A 17,357-nucleotide genomic window follows, 5' to 3' on the forward strand; every position below is an offset into this window, starting at 1 on the left:
CCTGATGTGTTTGCACATCTGCAGAGAAGACCTCTTTTGGGCAATTTGAGGAAAGAATTAATGATAGAAACACAGAAGATATAACACAAAAAAACAAAAAAGAAGCAACTATTAGCCTTACGAAAAACAGAATGCTGTGCCATGGTATATAGACTGCATTATTCATAATTTATAATTATTCATTTCCTTCCCACCATCGCACCATAATCAGAATAGGCTTTCTACCATACAGACTTGGAGTTTGGCCTCATGACTTGCTTTGGCTGAAGGAATGTGAGTAGATGTGACACATGCTACTCCCACGCGGAAGTTTTAAATGTATGCGTGGGGTCTGATTCTGTCTGCCTTTAGTTCTGCCCCAGATAGTGTTTATCCACTAAGACTGGATCTCAGTATGAGAATGAGAAGACAGCTGAATTAAGATGAACTGAACCCAAATAAGGCTAGCAAACCCAGCTGAGCCTGGACTGATCCCAAACTCTTTTGAAATACGAGCAAGAAATAAATGTAGTTATTAGCCACTGAAATCTGGCTAACAGCAAAAGCTGACTAGTACATACAGTACCACCTATGGCTCAGCAATGAACATAATTTACATAGTAATAACAACATAATTACTTTATAGCTATATTACAATTATAAAATAATATTTTAACATTGATTCTATAGAGATGCAATCAGAAAGCTGAAACTAAAAGTTGTGATATAGTTGTTAGGAGGGTGGGGAGAGAAGGAGTGGGGAATATGAGTAAAACAGCTAAATCCTAATAAAACATAGAGGAAAATCAATAATGTCAAGAGATATAAGTATATTATTTAGAATTATGCAGGTAAGTTGCAAAAGAAACAACTAAAAGAATTGAGAGTTTTTGCCTCAAGGGAGCTAGAATCAATGTGAGAAGAGTGCAAGCAAAGGAATACGTTTTTTTGTTATAAGACTTATAGTACTAATTTTCTTTGAACTACCTGCATGTATTAATTTTATAAAAATCTTTTTTTTTAATATATGAAATTTATTGTCAAATTGGTTTCCATACAACACCCAGTGCTCATCCCAAAAGGTGCCCTCCTCAATACCCATCACCCACCCTCTCCTCCCTCCCACCCCCCATCAACCCTCAGTTTGTTCTCAGTTTTTAACAGTCTCTTATGCTTTGGCTCTCTCCCACTCTAACGTCCTTTTGTTTTTTTTTTTTTTTTTTTCCTTCCCCTCCCCCATGGGTTCCTGTTAAGTTTCTCAGGATCCACATAAGAGTGAAACCATATGGTATCTGTCTTTCTTTGTATGGCTTATTTCACTTAGCATCACACTCTCCAGTTCCATCCACGTTGCTACAAAAGGCCATATTTCATTTTTTCTCATTGCCACGTAGTATTCCATTGTGTATATAAACCACAATTTCTTTATCCATTCATCAGTTGATGGACATTTAGGCTCTTTCCATAATTTGGCTATTGTTGAGAGTGCTGCTATGAACATTGGGGTACAAGTGCCCCTATGCTGATTTTATAAAAATCTTAACTCACAAGTACAAAAATAAAAAACAATAAAATCAAGGAAAGCAGTCACACCTGATTTAGTGGGACAAAAATGTAGTCTAATCCAGAAAGGCAAAAAAACCCATCCTAGTGGGAATCAAAAGACCTGGTTTTAGGGGCACCTGGGTGCCTCAGTCGGTTAAGTGTCTGACTCTTAATTTCGGCTCAGGTCATGATCTTACGGTTGGTAGGATTGAGCCCCATGTCGGGCTCTGTGCGGACAGTACAGAGCCTGCTTGGGATTCTCTCTCCCCCTCTCTCTCTCCCCCTCCCCTGCTCACACACGTGTGGACATGCAGGCCCTCTCTCTCAAAAATAGACATAAAAAAAACAAAGCCTAAAAAAAAACCGACCTGGTTTTATTATTTCACAATCTACTTTTCTCCACCCACATCTCTCTTAGCTGTTTGTTTCATTACTTAGGGGAGAACACAACTGTTACTGGTCCCCCTTTACTGCAGAATTATAGTCTTATATTTTCAGTTCCAGATGTCATTGACAATATGTATTACAGGAAAGATATCGCCTGAAAATGAGGTAAAAATAAGGCCTAGCCTGTATAAAGAGCTCTCAATTAATACATACATTGATTATTTATCTACTCCTCACATTATCTATGATCACTGCAAGAAGCACCTCCTAACAATCACCACCTTTCGGTCATTTCAATCATTTTACACTGCATTATCAAAGAGTAAGTAAAATGATTAAAACTGAATTAGTAAATTTTATTCCCTATTTTAACAACTGTAACTCAGGGACAGTTTAAGCTCTGTATGTCAACAGTTTTATTCACAAACCAAATAAATTAAAAAGTAATATATTTTACAAAATAATTTAGTACAGACTCCCTTTAAGTAGCGGGCTCACATTTAAATGAATGGATTTACCAAAATTCTGACACACAGTATTCTAGAAATATATTTACTGAGCAAAGGACAATATACTTGGTCAAAATGCAATGACAGTGGGGCGTCTGTGTGGCTCAGTTGGTTAAGCATCTGACTTCAGCTCAGGTCATGATCTCATGGTTTGCGAGTTCGAGCCCCACGCTAGTCTCTGTGCTGACAGCTCAGAGCCTGGAGCTGCTTCAGATTCTGTGTCTCCCTATTTCTCTGCTTCCAAATAAATAAACATTAAAAAAAATCTTTAGGGGTGCCCGGGTGGCTCCATTGTTTAAGTGTCCGACTTCAGCTCAGGTCATGATCTCACAGTCCGTGAGTTTGAGCCCTGCGTCGGGCTCTGTGCGGACAGCTCAGAGCCTGGCGCCTGCTTCGGATTCTATGTCTCCCTCTCTCTCTGACCCTCCCCCATTCATGCTCTGTCTCTCTCTGTCTCAAAAATAAACAAACATTAGTGCTCGCTTCGGCAGCACATATACTAAAAATAAACAAACATTAAATTAAAAAAAAAGTCTTTTAAATCTTTAAATAAAAAAAGTACAATGATAGGAGTTGTGATGATAGAAGATGTGAAAACTATTTAAAAATATTTTTATATAATCTATAGATTTCACTTATTAAGTTAACAGTCTCTCCCTTTATTATGAAGAAACAAGTTACTTGACTGCACCAAGCTTCAGCTAGTAACTTAAACAACATCAACAGAAAGATGATGGACACATACATAGAAAGCATCTTAACTGAGTGACACTATCTCACATAAATATTCTGATTCAATCTTACACTGTATTTTGAGTTGTAGTTCATAAGCCATTTCGAAAAAAAACACTGGGGCAGAACAGCAGGCATAAAAAAAAAATTAACAAGGCATGTTTTCCATACCTCTTCATCTTTCATATTCACATCCATATTTTTCGATTTGATGACTTTGGTTATATGGTCAATGTTGTTTTCCCTGCAGTAATCAAATATGTTTTTGTCTTCTTCCCTAATTAGAGTAAAAATAAAAAGTGTTTTACTAGGTAATTCATAAAAGTTACATATTTTTAACATAACTTGTTTACTGCTGACAAACATCAATGGAATTTCTGTTTTCATGAAGAATTTTACATGAACAATAATGGATTTTCCATAAGACATAATATATCCCATCTCTAAAGTTGTTAGCAACTATAATTACAGGGAAAAGTTTCATCTGCTTTAACAAGTTACACTAATACAATGATATAACACTTTAGTACATTTTTCTCAGCCCTCTTCCTCTCCCCAGTTCCTTTTTACACACTGACAGGCACAAATTTTCCTGACTCAGAATTTTCAGTAGTAGCACTGCAGTAACAAGGTTACTATTGTCTATACAGAGGTTTTAAAAAATCAGGACACAGCTTATTACTTTTCTTACAGGATAACAGAATAAGCTGATTGCTGCTACTCAAGTTCATGCAAACACACACACACACAATCATACACACTCACACACACACACTAATGTAATTTTCTTAAAGGAAAGACAAAAAGCAATTTTCCTAAGGAAAAGATAATTAAAACATCACAAAATTCACAATCTTTTATGAGATATTAGAAACAAAGACTAGGAACAAAAACTGGGAAGCATACTATGTACAAGTGCTCTTCTAAGTATACTGATCGACTAAATTCATTCACTCTTATCCAACAACTTCACACAAAAAAGAAACAGGTAAGGAGAAACTATATGACCTGCCAAATGGCATCACATTTATTGAAGGTAGAACAAGAGCTAGAACTCACTCAGATCAGCTGATTCTGTATATGGTGTGTTTTTCTATTGTATTGAGCTACATCTAGACTAGCCAGCTAGTCTATTCTACAACCTAATGTAGAAGTTAACATGAGATCTATGAGTTCTCTGAAACAGTATACAGAATTGTGTAAATGTGTGTGCATTTTTCTGAGCGTGCTGTGTGTATGTGGGGGTAAGGGATAGCATCAATGAGAGTCTCAAAAAATCAGTAATTCTCAAAAGGACCAGTAATTTGGAATATTATCCATGAAACTGTTCTATATGTGGACTACACATTCTGGACAGGCATAAAAGAACGCAAGATGAATTTCAAAAATTATACTAATATGTTTTACAACCTGCAGGGCCATAGCTTCTATTCATCACTAATGCAAGCACTTGGCCATAGGAATCTTCCTATCTTAAAAGCCAATTTAAATACCTTATACCCTATAAAAAGTTATTTCCACTCAGAGGTAATTAACTTAAAACACACTACTTTAGCATTAACCATCTAAGCTTTCCTTATGCAAGTGATGTATTTAACTGGGCACCTACTACATGCAAAGGCACTGGGCAAGATTCCGTTTAGTAACAGATGAACAAGAAACTTTACATTCAATACAGTTAGGATGATAAAATCCATATACAATTAACATAAAATAAAAATGGATCTTTAAAAAGGCTTATACGAGTACACAGGGGAAACAGCCTGCTTTAAGCTGGAGAAAAAGAGGTAGATTTCCAGGAAGAAAAAGAACGTATGGTCTCTCAAAAATGTCCATTTTACAGAAGAGAAAACGCTTTTCCAGATCACTTTTTCTGAAAGAAAATAGCTAAGTCTGAGGCCAAAACCCCAGAAAGGAGAAGTATGATTTTTAAAATTAAGGCTGCATATAATACCACTTCAGCTATATTTATCACACACAAACAAACCACTGTTTCTATGAAAAAGCATATTAAGAATTCTGACTTGGGAATAAGAGGGACCTGTTTTCCTCCAATCCAATAAGACAGAGCACTCTAATTCAAGAGGCAGCAACTTTATGAGAGAAAGGACTGTATCATTTGAAGTCATAACAAAAAATACACTATTCCCTAGTTGTTTTGAACTTGGAAATAATGGAAAGTTAGTGGTGAGGAACAGAAAGGAAAGTAAGGAAGATCCCTGGGATGTAAGTTACCCATACCCAGTAACGCATAAGGGTTATTCATAGATGAGAGGATTTTCTGAATCTATGAGCTCTCTCTTCCTGAATCCCAAATGTGTACGTATACTTAGGCCATAAGCAGTAAAAGAGTAAATATAGTACAAACTTATTTAAAATTTTATTTTACTCATTTTACATTTTCAATATTTACTATATGTAGCACTTACATAAATTATTTTGTTTTGATATGTGAATGTTTTGGAGGGCAGGAACATTTTTTTTTTTATCTGAATACCAGTTTATCATCTGTTATCACCACAAAGTATGTCGGGCACATAAAGGACTTAAAAAATACTTATGGGTAGAATACACAATGCAAATTAAATATGAAAAAGAAATTTAGTAAAATCACCACAAATGTATTACAAAGTTAAGTGACTAAGATAAAAAAGAAAATTGACACTCTTGGGCTTAGTTGCTAATACAGTTCTCCCTGCTCCAAGTTTTGACTCTCTTCCATGCCAGCAACCAAGCTGTCTTTATACAATGTCACCACCTAGTGTCCCAAATGAAGAAACATCTGGAGCAACAACTTTCCACATCTCTTTTCTTGTCAGCAAGATTACGTACAGTTTACAAATCAAATTCTCTTTTCCCCTCTACATTTCCCTGTTAATAAAGTATTCCATGGGCAATCTTTTCCTCTATAAACACACTTACTTTAAATAAAACGTGCAAATGAACTCAGCCATTACCAAATACAGTAGAGCCTAAATAAATGTTAGTTCTCTTCCACATCTTCTCACTTTATCTTCCTTTCTCTCATAATTCTTGGCCAGCTATCTTCCTCTCTTTGCTGAATATGAGTGATAACATGACCATATCCATTCTCTATGGATAAGCATGAGTTATGGCCAAGATGCTACCCTCAAAGATATCCCAATATCCCTAGCAAAAGACAGAATGTCTCTCTCTACTCCAAATTTTTGGAAATTGACAGAATACACAATTGTGTATCTGAAGGGAAGAAAAGTCACTGGTTTTCTCTGAAATTCTTTTGAAATATGAGAACACACCCTTATGGAAAGAGGAATGGTGTTTAAGTATGGTTGTCTTTCATCAATTATAGGAAGAACAGATCTTTGCACACTCATAAAAATATTATCTGTACCACTTTCTACAAAGATTGCATTTTCCTACCAAAAGAATATTTCAGGGGTGCCTGAGTGGCTCAGTCAGTTAAGTGTCCGACTCTTGATTTCGGCTTAGGTCATGATCTCACAGCTTGTGAGATTGAGCCTCCCAATGGGTTCTGCACTGACAGCATGGAGCCTGCTTGGGATTCCCTCCCTCCCTTCCTCCTTCCTCCTTCCTCCTTCCTCCCCCTCCTCCTCCTTCTTCTCTCTCTCTCTCTCCCCCCCCCCTCCCCCACTCTCGCACATGCTCTCTCTCAAAAATAAACAAAGAATACTTCAAACAGGTCTCATAACAGGCCACCTAAAGTCCATTAGCTACTATTTCACCTATTCTATAGAATTAAAAAAACATATTTATGGGACTAGCTCAGATATCTATTTCCTAGATACATTCAATAAATATTCAATTCAATTTATATATTAAGCAACTCACAATCAGATAAAAAATAGAATGCCAGTAAATAGGCAATGAAAAATTATTTAAAGAAGGAAAACACAGAGTAAGCCAGTACCCACACAAATATAAATAAACAAATGTCACTAATCCTCAAACTAAGGAATGTGGACCTGCATGCTCTGTGGAGGCACACAAAGACCTTTACAGGGATATGCAGGTAATTGGGACGCTGGGGTGGCTCAGCTGGTTGAGTGATTTTGGCTCAGATTTTGGCTCAGATCATGATCCCAGGATCATGGGATCAAGCCCTATGTTGGGCTCTGAGCTGAGCATGGAGCCTGCTTGAGATTCTCTCTCTCTCCCCACCCCACCCCCCCCGTCCCTCTCCCCTTCACACTCTCTCACTAAAATAAAATAAAAAAATTTAAACAATAAAATAAATAAAGGGATATGCAGGTATGAAAATTTTAAGCTAAAAAAGAAAAGAAAAATTTTAAGTGAATCAATTTACAGCTCAAACTTGGAAATAAATGCATTTTTTTTTCCTTAACTGATCTACCTGAAGAAACTACTGTGGTAAATATTTTATCACCATTCTCCTTCTCAAAATTCCCTCTGCTCTGATCACACCCCTCCTAGTTTATATAAGAAAGGCATATACCTCTCTCCTTAGTATGGTATACTTGTAAGAAGTATAACCAAAAGACTTTGCTAAGACTTTGCTAAGACTTAGCAATGACTATTAATTAAGCCTGTTACTCTTTTGCTTAGAAATACTCTGTTTAACTAATATACTGGAAAAGGTTTGGGGGAAAAAATCAGACGTAGGTTGTATTAGCCCAAGATAGAAAACCTTCCTTGGTACTAAATAAAGGGACAATTCTGGTGAAAGATTGGCGTTGGGAAACATTCTATAGCTAAGGTTAGAGAATGGAAGGGCTGAAATAAACAAAGCTAAAAACAGACGATGCTGATCTCTGTCTCATTTTAATAAAAAGTAATATTTTGTGTTAAAACTATTTTTAAAAGCTTCACCCACCTCATTAAGACCTATTTTCGATTAAAGTTTACTTATGTTTAATAATTTTTTAATAATATTTATGATGTATGTTGATCAGCTGTATAGGAATAATTACAATGATGGGGCACCTGGGTGGCTCAGTCGGTTAAGCATCGGACTTCAGCTCAGGTCATGATCTCACAGTTTGTGAGTTCGAGCCCCATGTTGGGCTCTCTGCTGTCAGCACAGAGCCCCCTTTGAATCCTCTGTCCCCTCTCTCTCTCTGCCTCTCTCCTGCTCTCATGCACATGCTCTCTCTCTCAAAAATAAAACAAAACATTAAAAACAAAAAAAAGGAAGAATTAAAGTGATAACTCAAATGGGAAAAGATTTAATGCATAGTTCTGGGTCAAAGAAAATTACATTTTAAAAAAGTCCAACTTATATACATATTTTTGTTACACAGAATTATGATAGTGCAATAAGATTACATAAAAATGTATTACTTTAAAATACAATTGTGTGGGAGAAGTAGAATTAAAGGAGAAAAAGGAATGACATAAAATTTCTGTTAAAGACCCTATTCATGTATTTTTAAATCAAGATCAGAATTTTAATTAAACTTTTTATTTTGAGACAACTGAAGATTCACATGCAATATAAGAAATAATACAGAGAGATCTTGCGTACCATTTCCCAGCTCCTCTCAATGGTAGCATGCTCATGTACTTTAAAAAACGGATTATAGGGGCACCTGGGTGGCTCAGTCAGTTGAGTATCAACTCTTCATTTCAGCTCGGGTCATGATCTTGCAGTTGTGAGACATAGTCCTGGGACAGGCTCCACAATGGGCGGTGCAGCCTGCTTAGGATTCTTTCTTTCCCTCTCCCTCTGCCCCTCCACCACTCTTGCTCTCTCTCAAAAAAAACAAAGCAAAACTTTTTAAAAATGGATTATCATTATAGTATTTAGATTCACCTAAAAGAGTGATCTATTTACTTTAAAATTTCATTATTTGCACAGGGTGCTTACATGGTTCAGTTGGTTAAGTGTCTGATTCTTGGTTTCAGCTCAGGTCATGATCTTATGGTTGGGAGATAGAGCTCTGTGTCAGGTTCTGCACTGAGTGTGGAGCCTGCTTAAGATTCTCTCTCTCCCTTCCCCTTGCCCCTCCCCCACTCACAAGCTTGCACTCTCTTTCAAAATAAAATCTCTTCTTATAAAATCCATTATTTACAAAACACCAGAAATTGTGCCCTTTGTAATACACTTAAACTTTTAAATAAGAATTTTAGATGTTATCATAAAATTCTAAAGGAGAACATAGTCTTCCAAAATTCTCTTAGGGACTACAATAGCAAAAAGTTGTTTTGAGTGTCAAATTAGCCCAATATTCTATAAAGTAGAGGCCTGAAATAAGGAGTGGGCTAATCCACTAAGGATGATCAAATAAAGCACTACAGAAGAGTTGACGTTATAGCCTATCTCTCTGGAAGATGAACTGACCAGCCAGCCAGCTGGGTTACTGAAGAACAGAAAGAATATTCCAAAGAACAGAAAGAAAAGGAAAAGCATCAACAACAAAAAGCGCTCAAGAGTGTTGAGAGATAAATTAGATACCAGATATAGACCCAAAGAGCTACTGGAGTCAGACACTAACCTTAGCATATCTAAAACAAACCAACCAACCTGAAAAGGCAACTATCCTCAGTAGGAGGTATGGTTAGCAATAAACCATAGGAGGGGAAAAGTGAAGCCAATTTTGAACTCGGACCAAAAGAAACAATTAATTTGAGGGGGAAAAAAATCCTGAGTTATTTCTCTGCTGGGAGACAGTTTGTTCAAGAGGCTTCATTAGAACCTTGGTTAAAGCAACTCTTAAAATGGTTCACCTATTTACATATTCACAAATGGTCGCCTATTAATCTGTCTGGGTTCCTGAATACTTAGAGGGTACCCAGGGTACCTAAACACTTGGATCACTACAAAGACACAGCCTTTGGTAAATAAATAAGCCTTTTTTAGTTTACACCTCAGTTTCAGATGAATTTTATTATACTACTCTGTCTCTGAGAGTCTGCTCACCTACGCGTCTTTTTTTTAGATCTTTGAGATTGAAGAATGGACATAAATTCACTAAAAACACACTGTGAAGTTCCTTAGGAGCCAGTCTTTCTAGGATGAAAGCCTGCTCCCTGTCTTACAAAATTTAGTAGTGCTGTTGCTGAATACTACCTTCTTTGTAGGAATTTAAGTTCTTAATTCACTTGACAAGTATATGGCCAGAAGTTGTCAATTTGAAAGGTAAAGACTTGCTATTCTGTCCAAATATAACTTTAGTAAATAATTACGTCATCTTACTGATCTCACTGACTAAATTATCAACATTCTATTATTGTAGGCTAAATACAAAGCCCAAAGTCTAATGCTAATTCTTTTTTATATAACCTTTGTATTTTATATGTAAATGTACAACCTTTATTTCATATATATCTAAACATAACCTTTGATATGACTAAACTATCAATACTTTAGAAACTGAGATAAAATATCTACATAGAAATTAAGATACTCTGGGGCGCCTGGGTGGCGCAGTCGGTTAAGCGCCCGACTTCAGCCAGGTCACGATCTCGCGGTCCGGGAGTTCGAGCCCCGCGTCGGGCTCTGGGCTGATGGCTCAGAGCCTGGAGCCTGTTTCCGATTCTGTGTCTCCCTCTCTCTCTGCCCCTCCCCCGTTCATGCTCTGTCTCTCTCTGTCCCAAAAATAAATAAACGTTGAAAAAAAAAATTAAAAAAAAAAAAAAAAGAAATTAAGATACTGTATTCTTAAAAAAAGAATGTTTTAATTTACAAATATAAAAAAATTAATACAAGCATATCTTAACTTTGTTTATAGTTGCTTCTTTCTTGAAAGAAAAAATCTGTTCTTACTCAAAGGTTTTTAGCAAAGCTGGTGAAAGACTTATCTGGGAGAAGCAAATTGGTAAAGTCAGCTCCTATCTCAAGAATTAAATAGTACTCAGAGCTGTCATATTTAGCACATCAAAAATCCCACTTTTAATTAATATCTAATTAAAATTTTGGATGTTAATTTCATCGTAAAACACTGTTTTCGAGTATCAATCTTACAAAGACCATAAATAAGAGTCTATACTATGGTCCTCCAGATAAAATCTTGTAAATAGTACATCCTCTCTGAAATACCTTGGTCATATGCCCTAGAGGAGGCAAACAATGCTGGAGCAATAACTAAGCTCAAGAAACCTAGCATTCAGATCAAGACACTTACAAAAGTGGGGTTTTTGTTGTTTGCAGTGTTGTTCTTAAAATAATTTCTGAAATCCTAGATGGCAAAAAGACACTGAGAAACTCTTTGTTAAAGCTGCCATATTTCATTGATTCTAAAACACAAATAATGGGATGCCTGGGTGGCTTGGTCATTTGAGCATCCAACTCTTGATTTTAGCTCAGGTCATGATCTTGGGGTTGTGGGATCAAGCCCCACATTGGGTTCCATGCTGGGCATGGAGCCTGCCTGGGATCTTCTCCCTCCCTCCCTCTGTCCCTCTCCCCTGCTTGCAAGATCTCTCAAAAAAAACCAAAAACAAAAACCACAAATTTTTTCATATTTTAACATTTCTGATGAATCTTATTATCTGTAGACTCTTACAATTAATTAGTGGCATTTTTTCTTAATGGTATTTAAACCAGTGGTGTTTTAGAGTCAATAAAATAGGTAGGTTCAAAATACACAGTGCCAAAAGGACAGGTGAATGATGAAAGAACTTATAGATACTGAATCGCAATCCTCCCACTCAGACTGCTACTGTATCTGCAATTACTTTCACACAGTTATAGTACATAACCAGTTAGTTTTCCCCCTTCCTTTTATGTGGTAATGACAATATCTTCTTCACCAAATAATAAATATTTTCGACAGGGTTATATTATAGCATACTTATTGGTAGGTCTAGAAAATTCTTAAAAAGCCTTAAATAAAAAGTTCTATCTGTTATCTTATTTAAGTTGTTAATATGCTGTTAATGTATTTTCCTCACATTTTTTCAAGGAAGCAATGACAAAGGAAAGATCAATGTCCCAGGTACTTCTTGAAGATAACCTCTTATTCTGGAAAAGTTATCTAGCCATGATTTATAGACACTAGTTACTAAAAATGCATTTCTACCTCTTAAAAACCTACTTAACTCTAAAATAGTTGATTAAAATTTCTGATACTTCAAATGACCATATGAAAAAATTTATTTTAATTCTGATCAAATCCTGGAAAACCAGTGGCCACATCAGAAACATCTATAGAATCCTTGGCTAACAGGCTCTATAGAGCTGAGTTACATTCTCAAACATTACAGTAAGTCTAAAATCAATAACGTCAATGAATCCAAAAGAAACATCATCAGTATAATGATGATATAATTTTACTGGTAAAGCACATCTTAAAAAACAAACAGAAAAGGGCTTTAAAAGTTTAAATTGAAGATATTCACTCTGTTCGTATAATAACAACTATCAAAATTAATTTCACTAATTGCAGAACACAAGGATTCCTCAACCATCTCAGAGGCAGTATACTGTAGCAACAGCAGAGTACAAACCACGTGACCTTGGTCAAGTAACCTAACTTTTCTGAGTCTAAGTTTCTTCATCTGTAAAATAGGGATATCAATACCTACAGCTTAAAGGATCATTCTGAAGATTAACTGAAATAATATATATAACACATGTAGTATAGTAACTAGCACATAATTAGTGGTCCATAAATGTTAGCTGATATTATTACCTTAAGGTTTTAACACATGTTGTACACTGGGGTCATTTCTCATATACCTTTATATAACACTATCAATCAATTCATCTAACAAATTTTAATTAGACCTCCAAGGAAATAAAAATACGCCAATGTACGTGGAGTAGAGTCAGTATGGGGGTGGGGGGGGGGAGAAACTGGCATCAGATGAGATGATGAAGGGCCCTGTAAGACATGTTAAAGAATATTAGACTTTATCCTAAGCGCTATAAGAAACCATTAAAAGGGCTTCAAGTAGGAGAGTGACACAATGATATGAGTTATAAATCTGGGGAGGAGGCAGGAAAGGAAAAAGGAATCTAGTTCTCAAACCATTCTGCAGTGTCCTGGCCAAGAGACGATGACTGTTTAGTGACAGTATTGCAAAAGGCAGGATGGTGGCGATAATGAAAGCTAGGTGGATCTGAATTATTTTGGAACAGGAGGAAACAGAATTTTTGATATAGTAAGGGATAAAGGAGACAGTAGACCAGTGTGACATAAGAGACCTAGAAATGACATATTTTACATAAAATACTGGTAAAATACTTACCTAATACATATATAAAATTTTATATTGGGTAAAATTTATAAATAAAATCATATAATATAACAATGTCCTTTTCACACAGAATTCCAACTTTAATAAACACCATTTATTACTGTATACAATGCAATCAGCAAAGTTCTTATAAATCAAAAGGCAATGTAATGAACCAAAATTGCTTGCTTTCAGTATTGACAGAATAGGTGACAATAATTAAATGATAATTAAGAAGATGACTATTTCACAATGCTAACATCTCTAACATTTTAAAATATCTTTATGTCTCTAAAGCATTTAAATAGCAGAAAACATTTATTTATATTATGTGTAATACATATACTACTTTTTATTATAATGGATACAATAAACCCGTAACTATATGCATCTTTATAGTGCATACACACACACACTAAACTTTGTAAACAAGTCTAAGTGTCTACCATTTCACAAGTACTATATAAGGATATGGATAAGATTAGAGGAGCAGAGAGAAAAGAGACAACAAAGTGAGGAAAAGGAAGAGGGGGAAGAATAAAGAAAAAAGAAAAGGAGAGAGGAGAAGATGATGGTTTTAGTTGAGGAATGACCTCTTGTTCAGAAAGGGCTGTTGATCTACGAACAGGTGGATCTGCCTAGATGCTTGGTTGGCATCAGGACACTGAGCACACAGGAGCTAAATTAAGCACGTAAGAAAAGGGTGAATATGAGAGCCAGGAGACTCTTACAACAGTTACTGTTTATGGCAAGACCTGCTTGTCTCAAGGGACCCATTTTCACATAATCTATAATTATCTCTTCGCTTTAATCGCCTTGTCATTCCTAAGGCTCTCCTGGGCACTGGAAGAGGAAAAGCTCATTAACTAAACCTTTTCTCCTCTCTCCAGCCACCCATGGCTTTTAATTGCTTGGTGTGTTATTATCTAGGAGTGCAACTGGGATCATTTTCATAAGAAAGGAGGGTAGAGAGGAGGAAGGGAGCCATGAGTCCCTGAGGTATGCACCACAGAAAAACCTTTGCTTTCTCAATTATTTATGCCAGCTGAGGTTTTACAGGCTGAATAAATCCATAACTCAAGTTCATTCTGAGCAGTCAGATTCTCAAGGGGGAGTTGCCCACTTGCCTATACACACTTGTGTAGTCCTCAAAGAATAACCAGAATGTAACAAGACATATGTCATCCAATTTATCACCTATCACCAAAGTGTTAACACAATGTTGATCATGGGCAACACAGTGAAACAGGGAAGGTTTTCACTACTACCAGCCAAACAGATGTAAGGAAGCAGGATAATCTTTTTGGTGCTAAGGACAGTGGTGTCAATGGGACAGTAGTATCCCAGAAAGACTTAGCCAACTGAAAGCAAAAAAATCCAAATATTCAAATTTTAAAGTACAAATATGTAACACATTCTCTTAAAGCTTTGGAGTCTTACATAGATTTGTTCAAACAGATTGCTATCTAACAATGTGAAGCTGAATACATAACTGAATGGAGTTTTATACCATCTGATTTTATACATCACTTAAAAATAAAACAATGTATGTTGTAGCTTTTTCTCCAATCACACCTCTTTCAGGAAAATTTTAGAGTACAATTTATGTGTAAGTGATAGGCCTCTATACGACTATCATTCCAGTTCATATTTTCATCACAAATACAAAATTAAAGTATAATCACTTTTATTGTGAATTATATTTATATTATTCCACTTTATATTCAGAACTAAAGAGCAACCAATAAAAAGATAATTCTTAAATATTTTCAAAATCCATTACTGTTTAAAATTTTTAACTTTCTAAGTCAATGATGAAAGCATCTCTTTAAAATTCTACAGGCTTTTGTGTCTGACCACAGCAGTGACCTCTGGTATTTTCTGCCAAAACAGTTCATTTGTCTCACAGAACAACTAATCAATTCCAGAGCCCATCAATCATTTTGGTTGTATACTGGTCTGGTCTTGCTTAGAGAAGGTCCAGATGGCTGCCTGTCTAAGTGGGATTAATAAAATTCTGATAGATTACATAGCATCAAAGTACAAAATATAACAAGGAGGACCAAATCTTATTGCAGGGTAGAATGGACACTGTACATGCTTCATTTATTGTATTTTTAATTCTTGCCCTAATTTCTCAGTTTATGTGCCATCTTCTAGATAAAACCTTCTAAGTATACAAGTCACCAAAAGTGATTTCTTATTAAGTGAGTCAGTATATGTAGTGCAGAAGCATTTGACTCTTTGCAAAGCCCTATGCTTATTAATCAGAGCTTTTTATGCCCATCTGCAGTATAAATGAAACACAACTGATCTCAAGTCTAGAGCAACTGTCTTTGAGTTAAAAGATTTGTTACTCTCCTGTTTCTATAGTTCTAATACAGATTCTAATAGCACTGGCTCTTTCTTCCTTGTTTTCCATTTTCTCTTGCAAAAGCAAACAACCTGTACCTAATTCTATAACCAGGCTGACATGTGATTTTTAGTTCAAAACCTGAGCCCTGTGCTGTCGGTTCCTGTTGTGGGGTTGTGCTGAGTATAACAATGTTAATAAAAGTTAAAAGTTACATAGTAACTCATTTTGTGCCAGGTACTATTCTAGGATGCCTATGTATACATATTCAAATAATTCACGTAAGTGTCATATGAGAAAGGTAATACAGTTACCCCTATTTTGTAGATAAAGTAACTTGTCCAAGGTCACAGAACTATTGAGGGAATCAACATTTGAATGCTGCAGTCTGGCCTCATAATTTTTGGTATTTAATTAGCCTCACACTGTATCTTCTCCATTATACTACAGAACAATTAACCAGCTTCATAGTGAAAAATTGGTGTCGGGGCTCTAGAATATTAACACAGAGATCTGTATCTATGACATGATATTGTCACTTTCTGTGACAGAGTGGAAATAAGGGTCAGAACCACAACAGGCAAGGAGCAAGCTCAGAATTGGCCCCAGTGGCCCTCGGCTCAAGAACATTTACAATAAAATGAAAATGGGCCTTTAACTTATCACCTACAATACACATTAGTCAGGAAAACTGCCACAAAAATGGAGCCCAAGCCTTATTACGTGAGTTTATTAGATACTGATTTTCCTGATCTTTAAAAATGGGGAAAAAAATTAGAGGTTTATATACTAAAGTATCTAAAACAGACCTTCAAAATACTTTTTTAGTGGCTTTTAAAAAAATGGTTCTACAAAAGAAAACTTTTCCTTTCACCTAAGTTTGCCATTTGACATTTCTAAAACTCTAAAACCTGTCACTTTCACTTCAGTTGAGCGTGATTCTGCCAAGAAACTGCAATTAGCAATTAGTTAAAGCACAACTTCCTCTTGGAAAAATAAAATACCAGATATGTCACCTAAGCACAAGCAAAATTTGATTACACAAACTCCAACAAACAGCCTGTTTTCATTGCTGCAACTGCATTTTTATACTTCAGAAACAACAGGGACCACCTCTACTCCGTTACTGAAATAATCAACATTTCAGTTTAGAATGATTTTTTTTTTTAATTTTTTTTTTCAACGTTTATTTATTTTTGGGACAGAGAGAGACAGAGCATGAACGGGGGAGGGGCAGAGAGAGAGGGAGACCCAGAATCGGAAACAGGCTCCAGGCTCTGAGCCATCAGCCCAGAGCCCGACGCGGGGCTCGAACTCACGGACCGCGAGATCGTGACCTGGCTGAAGTCGGACGCTTAACCGACTGCGCCACCCAGGCGCCCCTCAGTTTAGAATGATTTTTATCATGATCTAGTTTGTTATAGTAGAATTCTGTTCAATTGTAAAATGACTTCTTGATTACAAGAAAATGACTAAGTGTTGTGATTCCACTGTTAGTAGTGACAAAATTAACATCTGAAACAGTTAAAAGGCTTTCAGTGGTTCACATTCATGTTTCCTACTGTTTCATATCTTAATCATACGTTCCAAAATACACACCAAGAGAATGAAAATTTAGATGACTTAAAAAAATAAGGCCAAGATTAATCAGTTTTGTCCCTAGCAGAGGTTCATATTTCACCGGATTAAGGAGTAATATTTATTAAACATAC

At 36.0% G+C, this 17,357-nt stretch overlaps 1 protein-coding gene across 2 annotated transcripts in view; it reads right to left on the reverse strand.

The window, feature by feature from the left end:
• ACBD6 (acyl-CoA binding domain containing 6) overlaps positions 1 to 17,357 on the reverse strand; it is a 205,166-nt gene that overhangs the window by 113,825 nt on the left and 73,984 nt on the right. For both annotated transcript variants that reach the window (XM_047076859.1, XM_047076860.1), the window contains exon 5: positions 3,324 to 3,429. In XM_047076859.1, coding sequence (XP_046932815.1) covers positions 3,324 to 3,429 — 106 coding nt within the window. The remainder of the gene's footprint in view (positions 1 to 3,323; positions 3,430 to 17,357) is intronic.

This window comes from Lynx rufus, unplaced genomic scaffold (genome assembly GCF_022079265.1).
Source record: "Lynx rufus isolate CCGP_SWC_20201006 ecotype Redwood Valley unplaced genomic scaffold, mLynRuf1.p SCAF_15, whole genome shotgun sequence".
Classification (NCBI taxonomy): Eukaryota; Metazoa; Chordata; class Mammalia; order Carnivora; family Felidae; genus Lynx; species Lynx rufus.